Below are 13,310 nucleotides of genomic sequence, written 5' to 3' on the forward strand. Positions count from 1 at the left end.
TATGTAGGTCTCACTTAGACCTACATTTCATAAATTGACAACCCCCAACAAAAATCAACAGGAAGTTTGTTATTACCCCTTCAAAACAACATTTTTGTAAAAACCAGTCACCTTTCTTCAAACATTATCTCCTCTGAGCGCGTTTGTTGTTTCGGCTTCAAACTAACACAGGAGAGAGATTGAACCCTTCTGATTAAAAGTTGGCGAAAGAGTTTTAATTTTAAATTGCATTTCAAATGTCTATTCTTGGTGTTGGGTTTTATCAAATAAATTGCCCCAAAAAATGCGACTTATTATTATTATGCATTTTCGGCCGGTGCGACTTATACTCGGAAAAATACAGTATATAATATATACTGATATATTATACTATTATATTCTTATATAATATATACAATATATAACAAATCCAAATTACCATGTAACATGTATCAATATTACCCAAGCTTTGTCCTGGGCATGACTTTAAAGTGCATCCGGCAGTGGAGGCTCCTCTATGAGGTCTTGGGGCACTAGGAGGTTAACCCCTTTACTATTGTTACCCCAGGTGGCCCTTGGCAAAGGCCTAGTACCTGACTGCCCCCTAGCCAGAAATATGGTGAAGACCTCAACGGCGGAGCAGGCGGAAGACGGTAGATTTAAGAAGTACCACAACGGCTGCGATGGCGGAAGAAGGCTGCAGCAGAAAAGGGTCCCCAGTCGTCTTGGACTCCATGCCACTGGACCCTGACCCGATTCTGTCAAGGACCTTGTGGTGACTGTCTGTGCACCAGTCTCCCCGCGTAAAACAAAGTCACGCACAGGCATCCTCCATAAAGGGATACACCCCTACCAGGAGGATCGTCATACTCGTTCGAGTGACCGCCGATGATGATGATTACCCGCGCTTCAAATATTGCAGCTTTATCACATCACAGTTTTTTTTATATATCATTTTTGTAAAGCATGACATCCTACAATTTTTTGTTTCTTAATAAAGCATTTTCAAATATAAGCATGGCTAACTAAACTAAAAATATCAATACTACATTAGTACTGGCCACCAGAGGACACCAATCAGTATCAAGGACACTGATTGGACTCAGCCTCAGTCATCATTACTATATTGGATTAAAACAGCCACATTGTTGAATGTGCTCAAAAAGTGCTTAAAAACACTTACAACCAAGTTTAATTTAAAAAACGAAATACAATAAATAAATAGCAACACAATATAACTACTTGTCAAAGAAATATGTTATATATTCAAATATTTTGGCTACTTTACGGACATATTTTTGCAGTATTTAAATATGTTTATCTTGTCCCGTTTTTGTTTCTAAAAGTTTTAGTGTATTTTTAATGACACAGAAAAAAACGTGTTAGGAATGCCATGTTCGCGCAAGTTCCTTTCCTATTTCTTTAAGTATTAATGGATCCCTCTGTCTAAGCGAGCACAGTCTGCAGGTTTAATGGGCACAATTGAACATCTTAGTCACTCAGAGAGTAATGTGTTTATACAAGTTTAGATCGGGGAATGTCGTTTTTTAATGGTGAAAGACCTTACTTAATGTCTCATGTTTTCATGTTAGCATTTGCGCTAGCTAGCGCTAGCTGGCTTCTCCGGAAAATGAGCAGTCTCATTGGTCTGTGAGTTTATCAAAGTTATAACAGTCAGGGATTTCGGATCATTTTAACTTAAAACGGTAATACTAACCGTGGGAAGTTTTACCGTGGTTTTTATCATTATACCGTTTATCGTGACACCCCTAATGGGACTGAAAACAAGTATGTGTGTATCCGCCGCTGACTGGATCTCCGCAGTGGTCATTCAGAGCGTTTCACGATTGGCCGCGTCATCGTGAGTAGCGACTGGACCGCGGTTTTCGGAGTTCAACTGCGTTTGCGTTGTTTTCATCACTGCGATACACCAATACTCATGACGTAGGATACATATCCTAGTTCATACAGAATATCAACATTTTTGAACTGGACAAGTACTTGTGCCACAAAGCTCTGACAAAATTTGGCAAGTTTACACAAAGTTTCTGCAGGTATCAACAAATGCAATTGAATGTTTTTTATTGCAAATGTATTGCCCATGTCCGACTGCAGATCGTTATTTTACAGTATACAGTCAAAAGCATACGATTGTCTGTGTAAACAAACTTGCAAGAATTTGACGATAATGTTGAATAGTTGAAAAGGTTAACTGTGGCCAAATTAAACAAATATATAATCATATTATACAGTACAGGTCAAAAGTTTGGACACACCTTCTCCTCATTCAATGCGTTTTCTTTATTTTCATGACTATTTACATTGTAGATTGTCACTGAAGAAATCAAAACTATGACTGAACACATGTGGAGTTATGTACTTAACAAAAAAGGTGATATAACTGAAAACACGTTTTATATTCTAGTTTCTTCAAAATAGCCACCCTTTGCTCTGATTACTGCTTTGCACACTCTTGGCATTCTCTCGATGAGCTTCAAGCACATCTGTGAAGTGAAAACCATTTCAGGTGACTAACTCTTGAAATGTCCAAACTTTTGGCCTGTACTGTATATTATACAAACAACCCTTTCAAATACAATAAACATTTTTTCATTTGCCTATTTAATTATGCTAAATAGGCAAACAAATTAAACAAAAATAAAAAAAAAGGACTTTCAATCTTTGTTTACAAAAATGAACTTCATCAAATATTGAACATCTTAAAGTGACGTTTTTTCATGCCTCTGGACATCGTAGTTGATGCTTTTTAACATTTGTTTTGTGACTCACAAGTCCAGGGCGACCAGCCATGTTTACTCAAATCAAAATGTGGTAAATATTAAGAAAGTTATGACATTGTTAACAAAAGGTCACTTCTAAAATCCAGGATGTGAGCACACTCTTTAAGTTGAAAAAAAATATTGAGAAAAAAAAAGGAATATTTCTATCAACACAAAGTGCTGTCACACAAACTCAGAAAGAACATTTTGAAAATCAAGACTACATTTCCCACACTTTATTTTAACCTTTAGATTTATTCTAATCTCATTTTCCAAACACTTTTTGGCTGTCTTTTTTAGAGATGTCCGATAATATCGGACTGCCGATATTATGGGCCGATAAATGCTTTAAAATGTAATATCGGAAATTATCGGTATCGGTTTCAAAATTATCAGTATCGGTTTCAAAAAGTAAAATGTATGACTTTTTAAAACGCCGCTGTGTACACGGACGTAGGGAGAAGTACAGAGCACCAATAAACCTTAAACGCACTTCCTTTGCGTGCCGGCCCAGTCACATAATATCTACGGCTTTTCACACACACAAGTGAATGCTATTCATACTTGGTCAACAGCCATACAGGTCACACTGAGGGTGGCCGTATAAACAACTTTAACACTGTTACAAATATGCGACCACACTGTGAACCCACACCAAACAAGAATGACAAACACATTTCGGGAGAACATCCGCACCGTAACACAACATAAAAACAACAGAACAAATACCCAGAACCCCTTGCAGCACTAACTCTTCCGGGACGCTACAATATACACCCCCGCTACCCGCCCCCCTAAACCCTGCCACCCTCCAACCTCGCCCACCTCAACCTCCTCATGCTCTCTCAGGGAGAGCATACCCCAAATTCCAAGCTGCTGTTTTGAGGCATGTTCAAAAAAATAATGCACCTTGTGACTTCAATAGTAAATATGGCAGTGCCATGTTGGCACTTTTTTCCATAACTTGAGTTGATTTATTTTGGAAAACCTTGTTACATTGTTTATTGCATCCAGCGGGGCATCACAACAAAATTAGGCATAATAATGTGTTCATTCCACGACTGTATATATCGGTATCGGTTGATATCGGAATCGGTAATTAAGAGTTGGACAATATCGGATATCGGCAAAAAAGCCATTATCGGACATCTCTAGTCTTTTTGACACGTTTAGTTTACTAACATTTTTATCATTGAAAATGTAATAAAAATTCTAAAACATGCATTCAAAGAAACCAGAAAATGTTTCTCGTTTGGCAACTCTATCCTGTAGCCACGTTTCTTCGAATAATACAGTTCCGGTTTTGAGTTAAGTTAAAGTTAAAGTACCAATGATTGTCACACACACACACTAAGTGTGGTGAAATGTGTCCTCTGGATTTGACCCATCCCCTTGTCCCACCCCCTGGGAGGTGAGGGGAGCAGTGGGCAGCAGCGGTGCTGTGTCCGGGAATCATTTTTGGTGATTTAATCCCCAATTCCAACCCTTGATGCTGAGTGCCAAGCAGGGAGGTAATGGATCCCATTTTTATAGTCTATGGTATGACTCGGCCGGAGTTTGAACTCACAACCTACCGATCTCAGGGCGGACACTCTAACCACTAGGCCGCTGAGTAGGTAAACCTCTGTTTACAATCTGTCACGTCAAAAATATACCTTCTCGGTGGCAACAAATAAATACTCTCTTGAGCTAGCTAGATGGTTAGCCATCTTGTTTCGGTGCTGCTGATCGTCCTGCAACTCAGTGCGATGTTTAGGCAAGAGAAACAGCGAGTACCTATGACTGAGCCGAGCGTTTAACACATTTTGTTGACATTCCTTCAGAAAAAAATACAGCAGGGGTGACATTAGACGCAAAAAATCATGTTTAAAAACGTCAATTCTCACGTTCGTTTCGGAAATTTCACATGCCTAAAAATCTTGAGCCCCATTGACTTTGTACTGAAGAAGTTGACCATAAATTATTGCATTTTCGCCGGTTTTGGAAGTCCATAATTTTCTTAATATTTTTCACAGGAAAATGATACTTGTATCACTGGAATCGTCTTGAGAAGATCTGCCTGATAATACGGGTTTTATGTAATTCAATTATTATTTTAAACTTAAAACACATACCTACTAAGGGGGGTTATTTCATGTGGATATGCCTCTCATAATGGTGACAAACATATTTAGAAGGCCATATGCTCTAGCTATGAAAATATTTAATTCATAATAAGTCATTCTTACCACGCAGAAATTCATTATCCACACAAACCACCTAAAAAACGAGGGACGGCTGTGTTGTCCTCACATATAAGTAGAGGAGTTTCTTAAAAATCAATGCAAGGAAACCAATTGGGTTTCCAGAGAATAGAAACTTATCATAGTGTAAAGAAATCTGACATCACTGGTTTTCCCTTCCCACATAATGATGTAGTTATTAATAACTTGACTACAAAACTTTAAACACACCTTTGTTGTAATTGGTGATTACACAAAGTTTCTGCAGGTATCAACAAATGTAATTTAATGTTTTTTTTATTGCAAGTGTATTGCCCATGTCCGACTGCAGGTCATCTAAATAGGCAAACAAATGAAATAAAAACAAAAAAGGACTTTCAATCTCTTTTCCAAAAATGAACTTCATCAAATATTGAACATCTTAAAGTGAAGTTTTTTCATGCCTCTGGACATCGTACTTAATGCTTTTTAATGCCATACTTTTCATAAAATAAATTTAATAATAATATACATGACCATCTTTGTCAGTGCACACTTTTATTATTGAGTGGACTTATCAAACAAAAAGTTTTTACTTCTGGTTGAAAGCAATCAAAATCCTGACTGAACACAAGTACATTTTGTGTCTTTTACAACATGAAGCTTTTTTTCTCTTAACTATTAATATTTTCATGTTTACATGTACTATTAGAAGTTTCTATTCTCTGGAAAAGATCATCAGGACTCCTCTTCCTCCTATCCAGGAAATCGCAAAAATCCGCTGCCTGACCAGGGCTCAGAAAATCTGCAGACTCCTCCCACCCCCACCAAGGACTGTTTTCACTGCTGGACTCTAGAAAGAGGTTCCACAGCCTCCGTAACAGAACCTCCAGGTTCTGTAACAGCTTCTTCCCTCAGGCCATAAGACTCTGGAACGCATCATAATAATCCCCTCAATCCCCCCCAAAAACGGATTACCTCGCTGGAATTAGGGCTGCAACAACTAATCGATTAAATCGATTAAAATCGATTATAAAAATAGTTGGCGATTAATTTAGTCATTGATTTGTTGGATCTATGCTATGCGCATGCGCAGAGGCTACTTTTTTAAAAATTTTTATAAACCTTTATTTTTAAACTGCAACATTTACAAACAGCTGAGAAACAATAATCAAAATAAGTAAGGTGCCAGTATGCTGGGTTTTTTTTCAATAAAATACTGGAATGGATAGAAATGTAGTTTGTCTCTTTTATCCGATTATCAATCGATTAATCGAAGTAATAATCGACAGATTAATCGATTATAAAATTAGTTGTTAGTTGCAGCCCAAGCTGGAATATAAAGACAATATAACATAAACGTGGATGCATATGCAAAAGTGCAATATATTTATCTGTACAGTAATCTATTTATTTATATCTGCACCTTATTGCTCTTTTATCCTACACTACAAGGAGCTAATGCAATGAAATTTCGTTCTCATCTGTACTGTAAAGTTTAAATTTGAATGACAATAAAAGGAAGAAGTCTACGTCTAAACCCAATGACACGTCTCTATTGTCATAGCAGTTCTGCTTTTTGTTTGGAATTTTTTTGGGGAAAAAAAATTAGAGCGCAATCGTAACCTCAGAACGAGGAAGAATGTTCTCCATTTTTCTCAAGCTGCCGCGACAATGCCACCTGATCCACCTAAAGTTGCTGGCTTGGGTGAACTTCACTTGACTTCTCCACGCATGTGTCCTATGGGGTTGTTAGTGCACACGTGCTGCGTGTACAATATGGGCGGATCATGTGACACGAACAAGGTGTGCGTCACGACGCAGGTGGGCGGGGTGTAGTAGTCGCAGTAGCACAAGCTGCATGTCACATTTTATGAATCATGTGCACTCATGTTATAGAGAGCAGTGTTTTTCAACCTTCTCTGAGCCAAGGCCTTTTATTCATTGAAAAAATCCCGAGGCACACCACCAGCAGAAATCATTGAAAAATGAAACTCAGCAGCCGATATTGACAATTAAAAAGTCGTTCTCGCCAGTGTTGGAAATTAATTTAAACCATAACCAAGCATGCACCACTATAACTCTTGTCTCAAAGTAGGTGTACTGTCACGACATGTCACATCACGCTGTGACTTATATTGACTTTTTTGCTGATTTCCTGTGTGTACTGTTTTAGTTCTTGTCTTGCGCTCCTATTTTGGGTGTCTTTTCCTCTTTTGTTGGTGTTTCCTGTAGCAGTTTCATGTCTTCCTTAAAGGGGAACATTATCACAATTTCAGAAGGGTTAAAACCATTAAAAATCAGTTCCCAGTGGCTTATTTTATTTTTCGAAGTTTTTTTCAAAATTTTACCCATCACGCAATATCCCTAAAAAAAAGCTTCAAAGTGCCTGATTTTAACCATCGTTATAGACACCCGTCCATTTTTCTGTGACGTCACATAGTGATGCCGATACAAACAAACATGGCGGATAAAACAGCAAGGAATAGCGACATTAGCTCGGATTCAGACTCGTATTTCAGCGGTTTAAGCGATTCAACAGATTACGCATGTATTGAAACGGATGGTTGTAGTGTGGAGGCAGGTAGCGAAAACGAAATTGAAGAAGAAACTGAAGCTATTGAGCCATATCGGTTTGAACCGTATGCAAGCGAAACCGACGAAAATGACACGACAGCCAGCGACACGGGAGAAAGCGAGGACGAATTTGGCGATCGCCTTCTAACCAACGATTGGTATGTGTTTGTTTGGCATTAAAGGAAACTAACAACTATGAACTAGGTTTACAGCATATGAAATACATTTGTCAACAACATGCACTTTGAGAGTGCAGACAGCCCAGATTTCATCAATTAATATATTCTGTAGACATACCCTCATCCGCTCGCAGTTTTCTTTGACGTTATCGTTGAGTGTCGCAGGATATCCACACATTCTTGCCATCTCTGTCGTAGCATAGCTTTCGTCGGTAAAGTGTGCGGAACAAACGTCCAATTTCTTGCCACTTTCGCATCTTTGGGCCACTGGTGCAACTTGAATCCGTCCCTGTTCGTGTTGTTACACCCTCCGACAACACACTGACGAGGCATGATGTCTCCAAGGTACGGAAAACAGTCGAAAAAACGGAAAATAACAGAGCTGATTTGACTCGGTGTTTGTAATGTGTTTGAAAAAATGGCGGATTGCTTCCCGATGAAATAGAAAGGCGTTTAATTCGCCAAAATTCACCCATTTAGAGTTCGGAAATCGGTTAAAAAATATATGGTCTTTTTTCTGCAACATCAAGGTATATATTGACGCTTACATAGGTCTGGTGATAATGTTCCCCTTTAATCGCTATTCCTCGCACTTGCTTTGTTTACGCACTCAAGACTATTTAAGTTGTGCGGACGCTATACTTCTTTGTGGGGACGTTGATGATTGTCATGTCATGTACTGTACTTTGTGGACGCCGTCTCTGCTCTACACACTGTAAGTCTTTGCTGTTGTCCAGCATTCCGTTTTTGTTTACTTTGCAGCCAGTTCAGTTTTAGTTTTGTTTTGCATAGCCATCCCTAAGCTTCAATGCCTTTTCTTAGCGGCACTCGCCTTTTGTTTATTTTTGGTTTAAGCGTTAGATACCTTTTTATACCTGCATGCTGCCTCCCGCTGATATGGAAGAGTATTACACGGTTACTCTGCCGAGCTCTAGACAGCACACACATTTTCAACAACGGCACACTATTTACGGACTATAATTACTGGTTTGCAAAAAATACTTTTAACCCAATTAGGTGAAATGACATGATCTCCCACGGCACACTGGCACAGTGGTTGAAAAATACTGACCTAAAGTTTCACTTGACTTCTCCACGCATGTGTCCTATGGGGTTGTTAGTCCACACGTGCTGCGTGTACAATGTGGGTGGATCACGTGACACGAACGGGGTCGGGGTTTAGTAGTCGCAGTAGCACAAGCTGCATGTCACATTTTTTTATGAATCATGTGCGCTCATGTTATACAGAAAACAAACTTCCTCTTACCCCACGGTGTGCCCATTTAAAAACCACAGCCCCCCGTGTTGGTGTTTTGGAGGCTGGAATTGAATCCAAAAGTGCTCGCCTTGTTGATCCGTTTCCTTTTGTTGGGGTGCCCGTCCGTCACCAGGTATCAACAAATGTAATTTGATGCTTTTTATTGCAAATGCATGCGAGTGCAGATCGTCTAAATAGGCAAACAAACTAAATAAAAACAAAGACAGGACTTTCAATCTCTTTTTGCAAAACGGAACTTCATCAAATATTGAACATCTTAAAGTGAAGTTTTTCATGCATCTGGACATCGTAGTTATGGCTATTTAATGCCATAATTTTCGTAAAATAAATGTAATAATAATATACATGACCATCTTTGTCAGTGCACACTTTTATTATTGAGTGGACTTAGCAAACAAAAACGTTTGTTTACTTCTGGTTGAAAGCAATCAAACTACATTTTGTGTATTTTACAACATGAAGCTTTTTTCCTCTTACCTATTAATATTTTCTGAGATGGGCTCCAGCACCCACCGCGACCCCGAAAGGGACAAGCGGTAGAAAAAGGATGGATGGATGTGTACATGTACTATTAGAAGTTTCTATTCTCTGGAAACCCAATGACACGCCTCTATTGTCATAGCAATTCTGCTTTTTGTTTGGAATTTATTGGGAGGGGAGGGGGGGCAATCGAAACCTCAGAACGAAGAAGTGAAGTGAAGTGAATTTTATTTATATAGCGCTTTTCTCTAGTGACTCAAACCGCTTTAGCTTGACAAACTGTGGTTCTGAATTTCACCAGTGATCAATAAAGTACTTTCTTTTCTATTCTATTCTTTTACGGGCACGGCGCGGTTGGGAGAGTGGTTGTACCTGAGGGTTCCTGGTTCAATCCCCACCTTCTACCAATCTAGTCACGTCCGTCGTGTCCTTGAGCAAGACACTCCACCCTTGCTCCTGATGGGTCGTGGTTAGGGCCTGGCATGGCAGCTCCCGCCATCAGTGTGTGAATGTGTGTGTGTGTGAATGTGGAAATAGTGTCAAAGTGCTTTGAGTACCTTAAAGGTAGAAAAGCGCTATACAAGTATAACCCATTTACCATTTAATTTACATAGTGAAACCCAATATCTAAGTTACATTTAAACCAGTGTGGGTGGCACTGGGAGCAGGTAGGTAAAGAGTTTTGCTGGGGGGAAAAACGCAGTAAAAATGTGAGAAATAAGAGCAAAAAGATGTAATGTAATGAGGAAAAAGACGAACATTTAATACAAAAAATAGAATGTCTAAGTATGTGGGGGACATTATTTTATTTTGAAAAAAGTGTCGGCTTTGTGTTATATGTAACAAATTGTATTGATATTAGTTATTGACATCACAAATTCAGCTTTTTTTCATGACAGTATGTATTTCTGTTCTTTTTTCTTACTTTTTATTATTATTCTTAGAATCCTGGGATAATGCGAAAAGTGTCCAAAGTGCGGCCCGGGGGCCATTTGCAGCCCGCAGGATGAGTTTCGCTGGAAAAAAACGACAGTAAAAAATGTGAGAAATAAGAGCAAAAAGATGTAATGTAATGAGGAAAAAAGACGAAAATTTAATACAAAAATTAGAATGTGGGGGCATAATTTTATTTTGAAAAAAGTGTCAACTTTATATGTAAAAAATTGTATTCCATCCATTTTCTACCGCTTGTCCCTTTCGGGGTCGCAGGGGTTCAAAACCCAAAACCGGTGAAGTTGGCACGTTGTGTACCGTATTTTCCGCACTATAAGGCGCACCTAAAAACCACAAATTTTCTCAAAAGCTGACAGTGCGCCTTATAACCCGGTGCGCTTTATATATGGATAAATATTAAGATTCATTTTCATAAAGTTTAGGTCTCGCAACTACGGTAAACAGCCGCCATCTTTTTCCCCCATAGAAGAAGCGCGCGGTGCATGCTGGGATATGTGACGTTTCATTTCCATTTGTGTGTTTATGTAAAGACCCCAAAATGGCTCCTATTAAGTGTGTTGTCTAATTATAAATAATGCAGACGAGGCGTGTTAACTGAGTTCTCAACGTTTACTCACAGCGTGCTCATAACCACATTCTAACTCCCAGCATACAACAACGCTTCTCAGGGCTACCGCGCATGCTCGTAACTATCGTTGCATGCTGGGTAGTGTAGTTGTTATATTTGCTAGCTCATAACAGCACATTAAGAGACACGCTTACGCGCTTAATTCAATACTCGCCGTCATTCCGGGTGGATTGACAAAAGACCTCCAGCCGCTAGATATTGGTGTCAACAGGGCATTCGAAGCTAGACTGCTAACTGCGTGGGAACAATGGATGACAGAAGGCGAACACACCTTCACTAAGACGAGGAGGCAGCGCCAGACGACGCCAACATCTGCCAGTGGATCGTAAATTTGCCCAACTTTTCACTTCGGACACCGAAGACGAAGGATTTACGAATGAAGAATAACTTCAGAAAGTGAGCGCTATGTTTATTTTGTGTGTTGTGACATTAACGTTCGAGCAACATTATGTTGCTATTGCTCTGCACTATTTTGAATTTTACTATGTTTGTGATTGCACATTTGCGTACATTTTGGGAGTGAACAGAGTTGTTAGAAGGCTGGTTTTTAATATATTATTAAAGTTTGACTGACCTATCTGACTGTTTTTTTGACATTCCCTTTAGCGCAGCGTAGGCGCGGCTTATAGTCCGGGGCGGCTTATTGGTGGACAAAGTTATGAAATATGCCATTCATTGAAGGTGCGGCTAATAATCCGGTGCGCCTTATAGTGCGGAAAATACTGTAAATGGTAAATAAAAATGTGGGGATCAAACCTGGAATCCTCAACTCGCTGGCACGGCCACTCTACCAACCGAGCTATACAGGAAGAATGCTCTTCATTTTTCTCAAGCTGCTGCCTGATCCACCTAAAGTTTCTGACTTGGGGTGAACTTCACTCGACTTCTCCACGCGCGTGTCCTATGGGGTTAATGGCCCACACGTGCTGTGTGTACAATGTGGGCGGATCACGTGACACGAACGACGGCGTGCGTCACGACGCGGGTGGGCGGGGTTTCGTAAGTCGCAGTAGCACAAGCTGCATGTCACTTTTTTTTTTTTTTTTATGAATCATGTGCGCTTATTAGAAAACAAACTTTCGCTTACCCCACGATTCCTTCAGAGTAATTCCGGGTTTTCCACGGCGTGCCCGTGTAATAGCCACGGCCCTCCGTGTTGGTGTTCTGGAGGCTGGAATTGAATCCGAAAGTGCTCGCCTTGTTGACCCGTTTCCTTTTGTTGGGGTGCCCGTCCGTCCCCACACTGCCCTGCTGCTGCTGCTGCTGTCCGCCGCCCCTGCTGGCGGCTCGGTGGTTGTGGTTGCCGATGCTCTCCAGTGGCAAAAAGTCCCGCTGCACCATGAACTCCCCGTCCCCGGCGGGGCTCGACATCCCGGCGTTCGACTCGAGCGGCGCGGTCCCCTCAGCGAGGGCGAGGGCGGCTCTGGACGCCCCGTTGAGGCTCGCTGCTTTCAGGCTGCTGATCCTGCCGGTGCGGTTGTTGACATGCAAATAGCCGAACCCTTGCGTCGTCTCCCAGATTTGCATCCACAGGTTATTAGCGGGTCCGCGTTGTTCTGGTTGGAACCAGGCGATTCTCGGATCCATCAAACGAGAGTAGGCGAGCAGCTCCCTCCCTCCCTCCTCCGCTCAGCTAGCTAGCTTAGCCTAGCTTAGCCGCCAAGCTATCTCGGCTCCCACCGTTACTTCTCCGATTTTTAGCTTTAAAAAAAAAAAAAAAAAAAAAAAAAAAAAATCTTCCTTTTGTCGGTACGACACTCCGCGGGCGAACGCGGAAGATGCGACGAGTGTCCGTCAAAAGTATTCCAGTCGCCGCTCCGGTCAAGGCGGCGGTGGTGGTGGTGAGCTCCCCGGAGAAACACACGTCTGCGCGGGCGTCGATGAGCGGCGTCTCTGACCCTTTTCCTCCAGATGGAAGATAGTTCAATGGCGGAGCGCACATGCAGCAGCTGCGCATGCGCGGAGCGAATGGCGAATAGGGACTACGTACGTGTTTTACGTAACAAGACAACTGTGTTTAAAAAAAAAAAAATCCTCGTTAGCTAGTTACGTAACAATGTCTGATTTAATGTTTCCTCCCCATGGAAGGTTATCATTAAGCGTGACAAGTTAAAGTTTACACCTTAGTTAGCGTACTTTCTGTGTTTGAAGCGTTTGGACATTGCTGTTTGTGGACATTTAGGGCCACCGTCGATAGTTGGAGCCAAGGCAGTGGTGTCCAAAGTGCGGACCGGGGGGCAATTTGCTGGGGGG

General features: G+C 40.9%; 1 protein-coding gene across 1 annotated transcript in view; it reads right to left on the bottom strand.

Annotated features, from left to right (window-relative positions):
• The window catches only part of tent4b (terminal nucleotidyltransferase 4B), a 91,440-nt gene extending 78,466 nt beyond the window's left edge, over positions 1 to 12,974 (bottom strand). Inside the window, exon 1 of the mRNA XM_061964562.2 lies at positions 12,145 to 12,974. Coding sequence (XP_061820546.1) covers positions 12,145 to 12,644 — 500 coding nt within the window. The 5' untranslated portion in view covers positions 12,645 to 12,974. The remainder of the gene's footprint in view (positions 1 to 12,144) is intronic.
• Positions 12,975 to 13,310: the final 336 nt, after the last annotated feature.

This window comes from Nerophis lumbriciformis, linkage group LG06 (assembly GCF_033978685.3).
Source record: "Nerophis lumbriciformis linkage group LG06, RoL_Nlum_v2.1, whole genome shotgun sequence".
Taxonomy (NCBI): Eukaryota; Metazoa; Chordata; class Actinopteri; order Syngnathiformes; family Syngnathidae; genus Nerophis; species Nerophis lumbriciformis.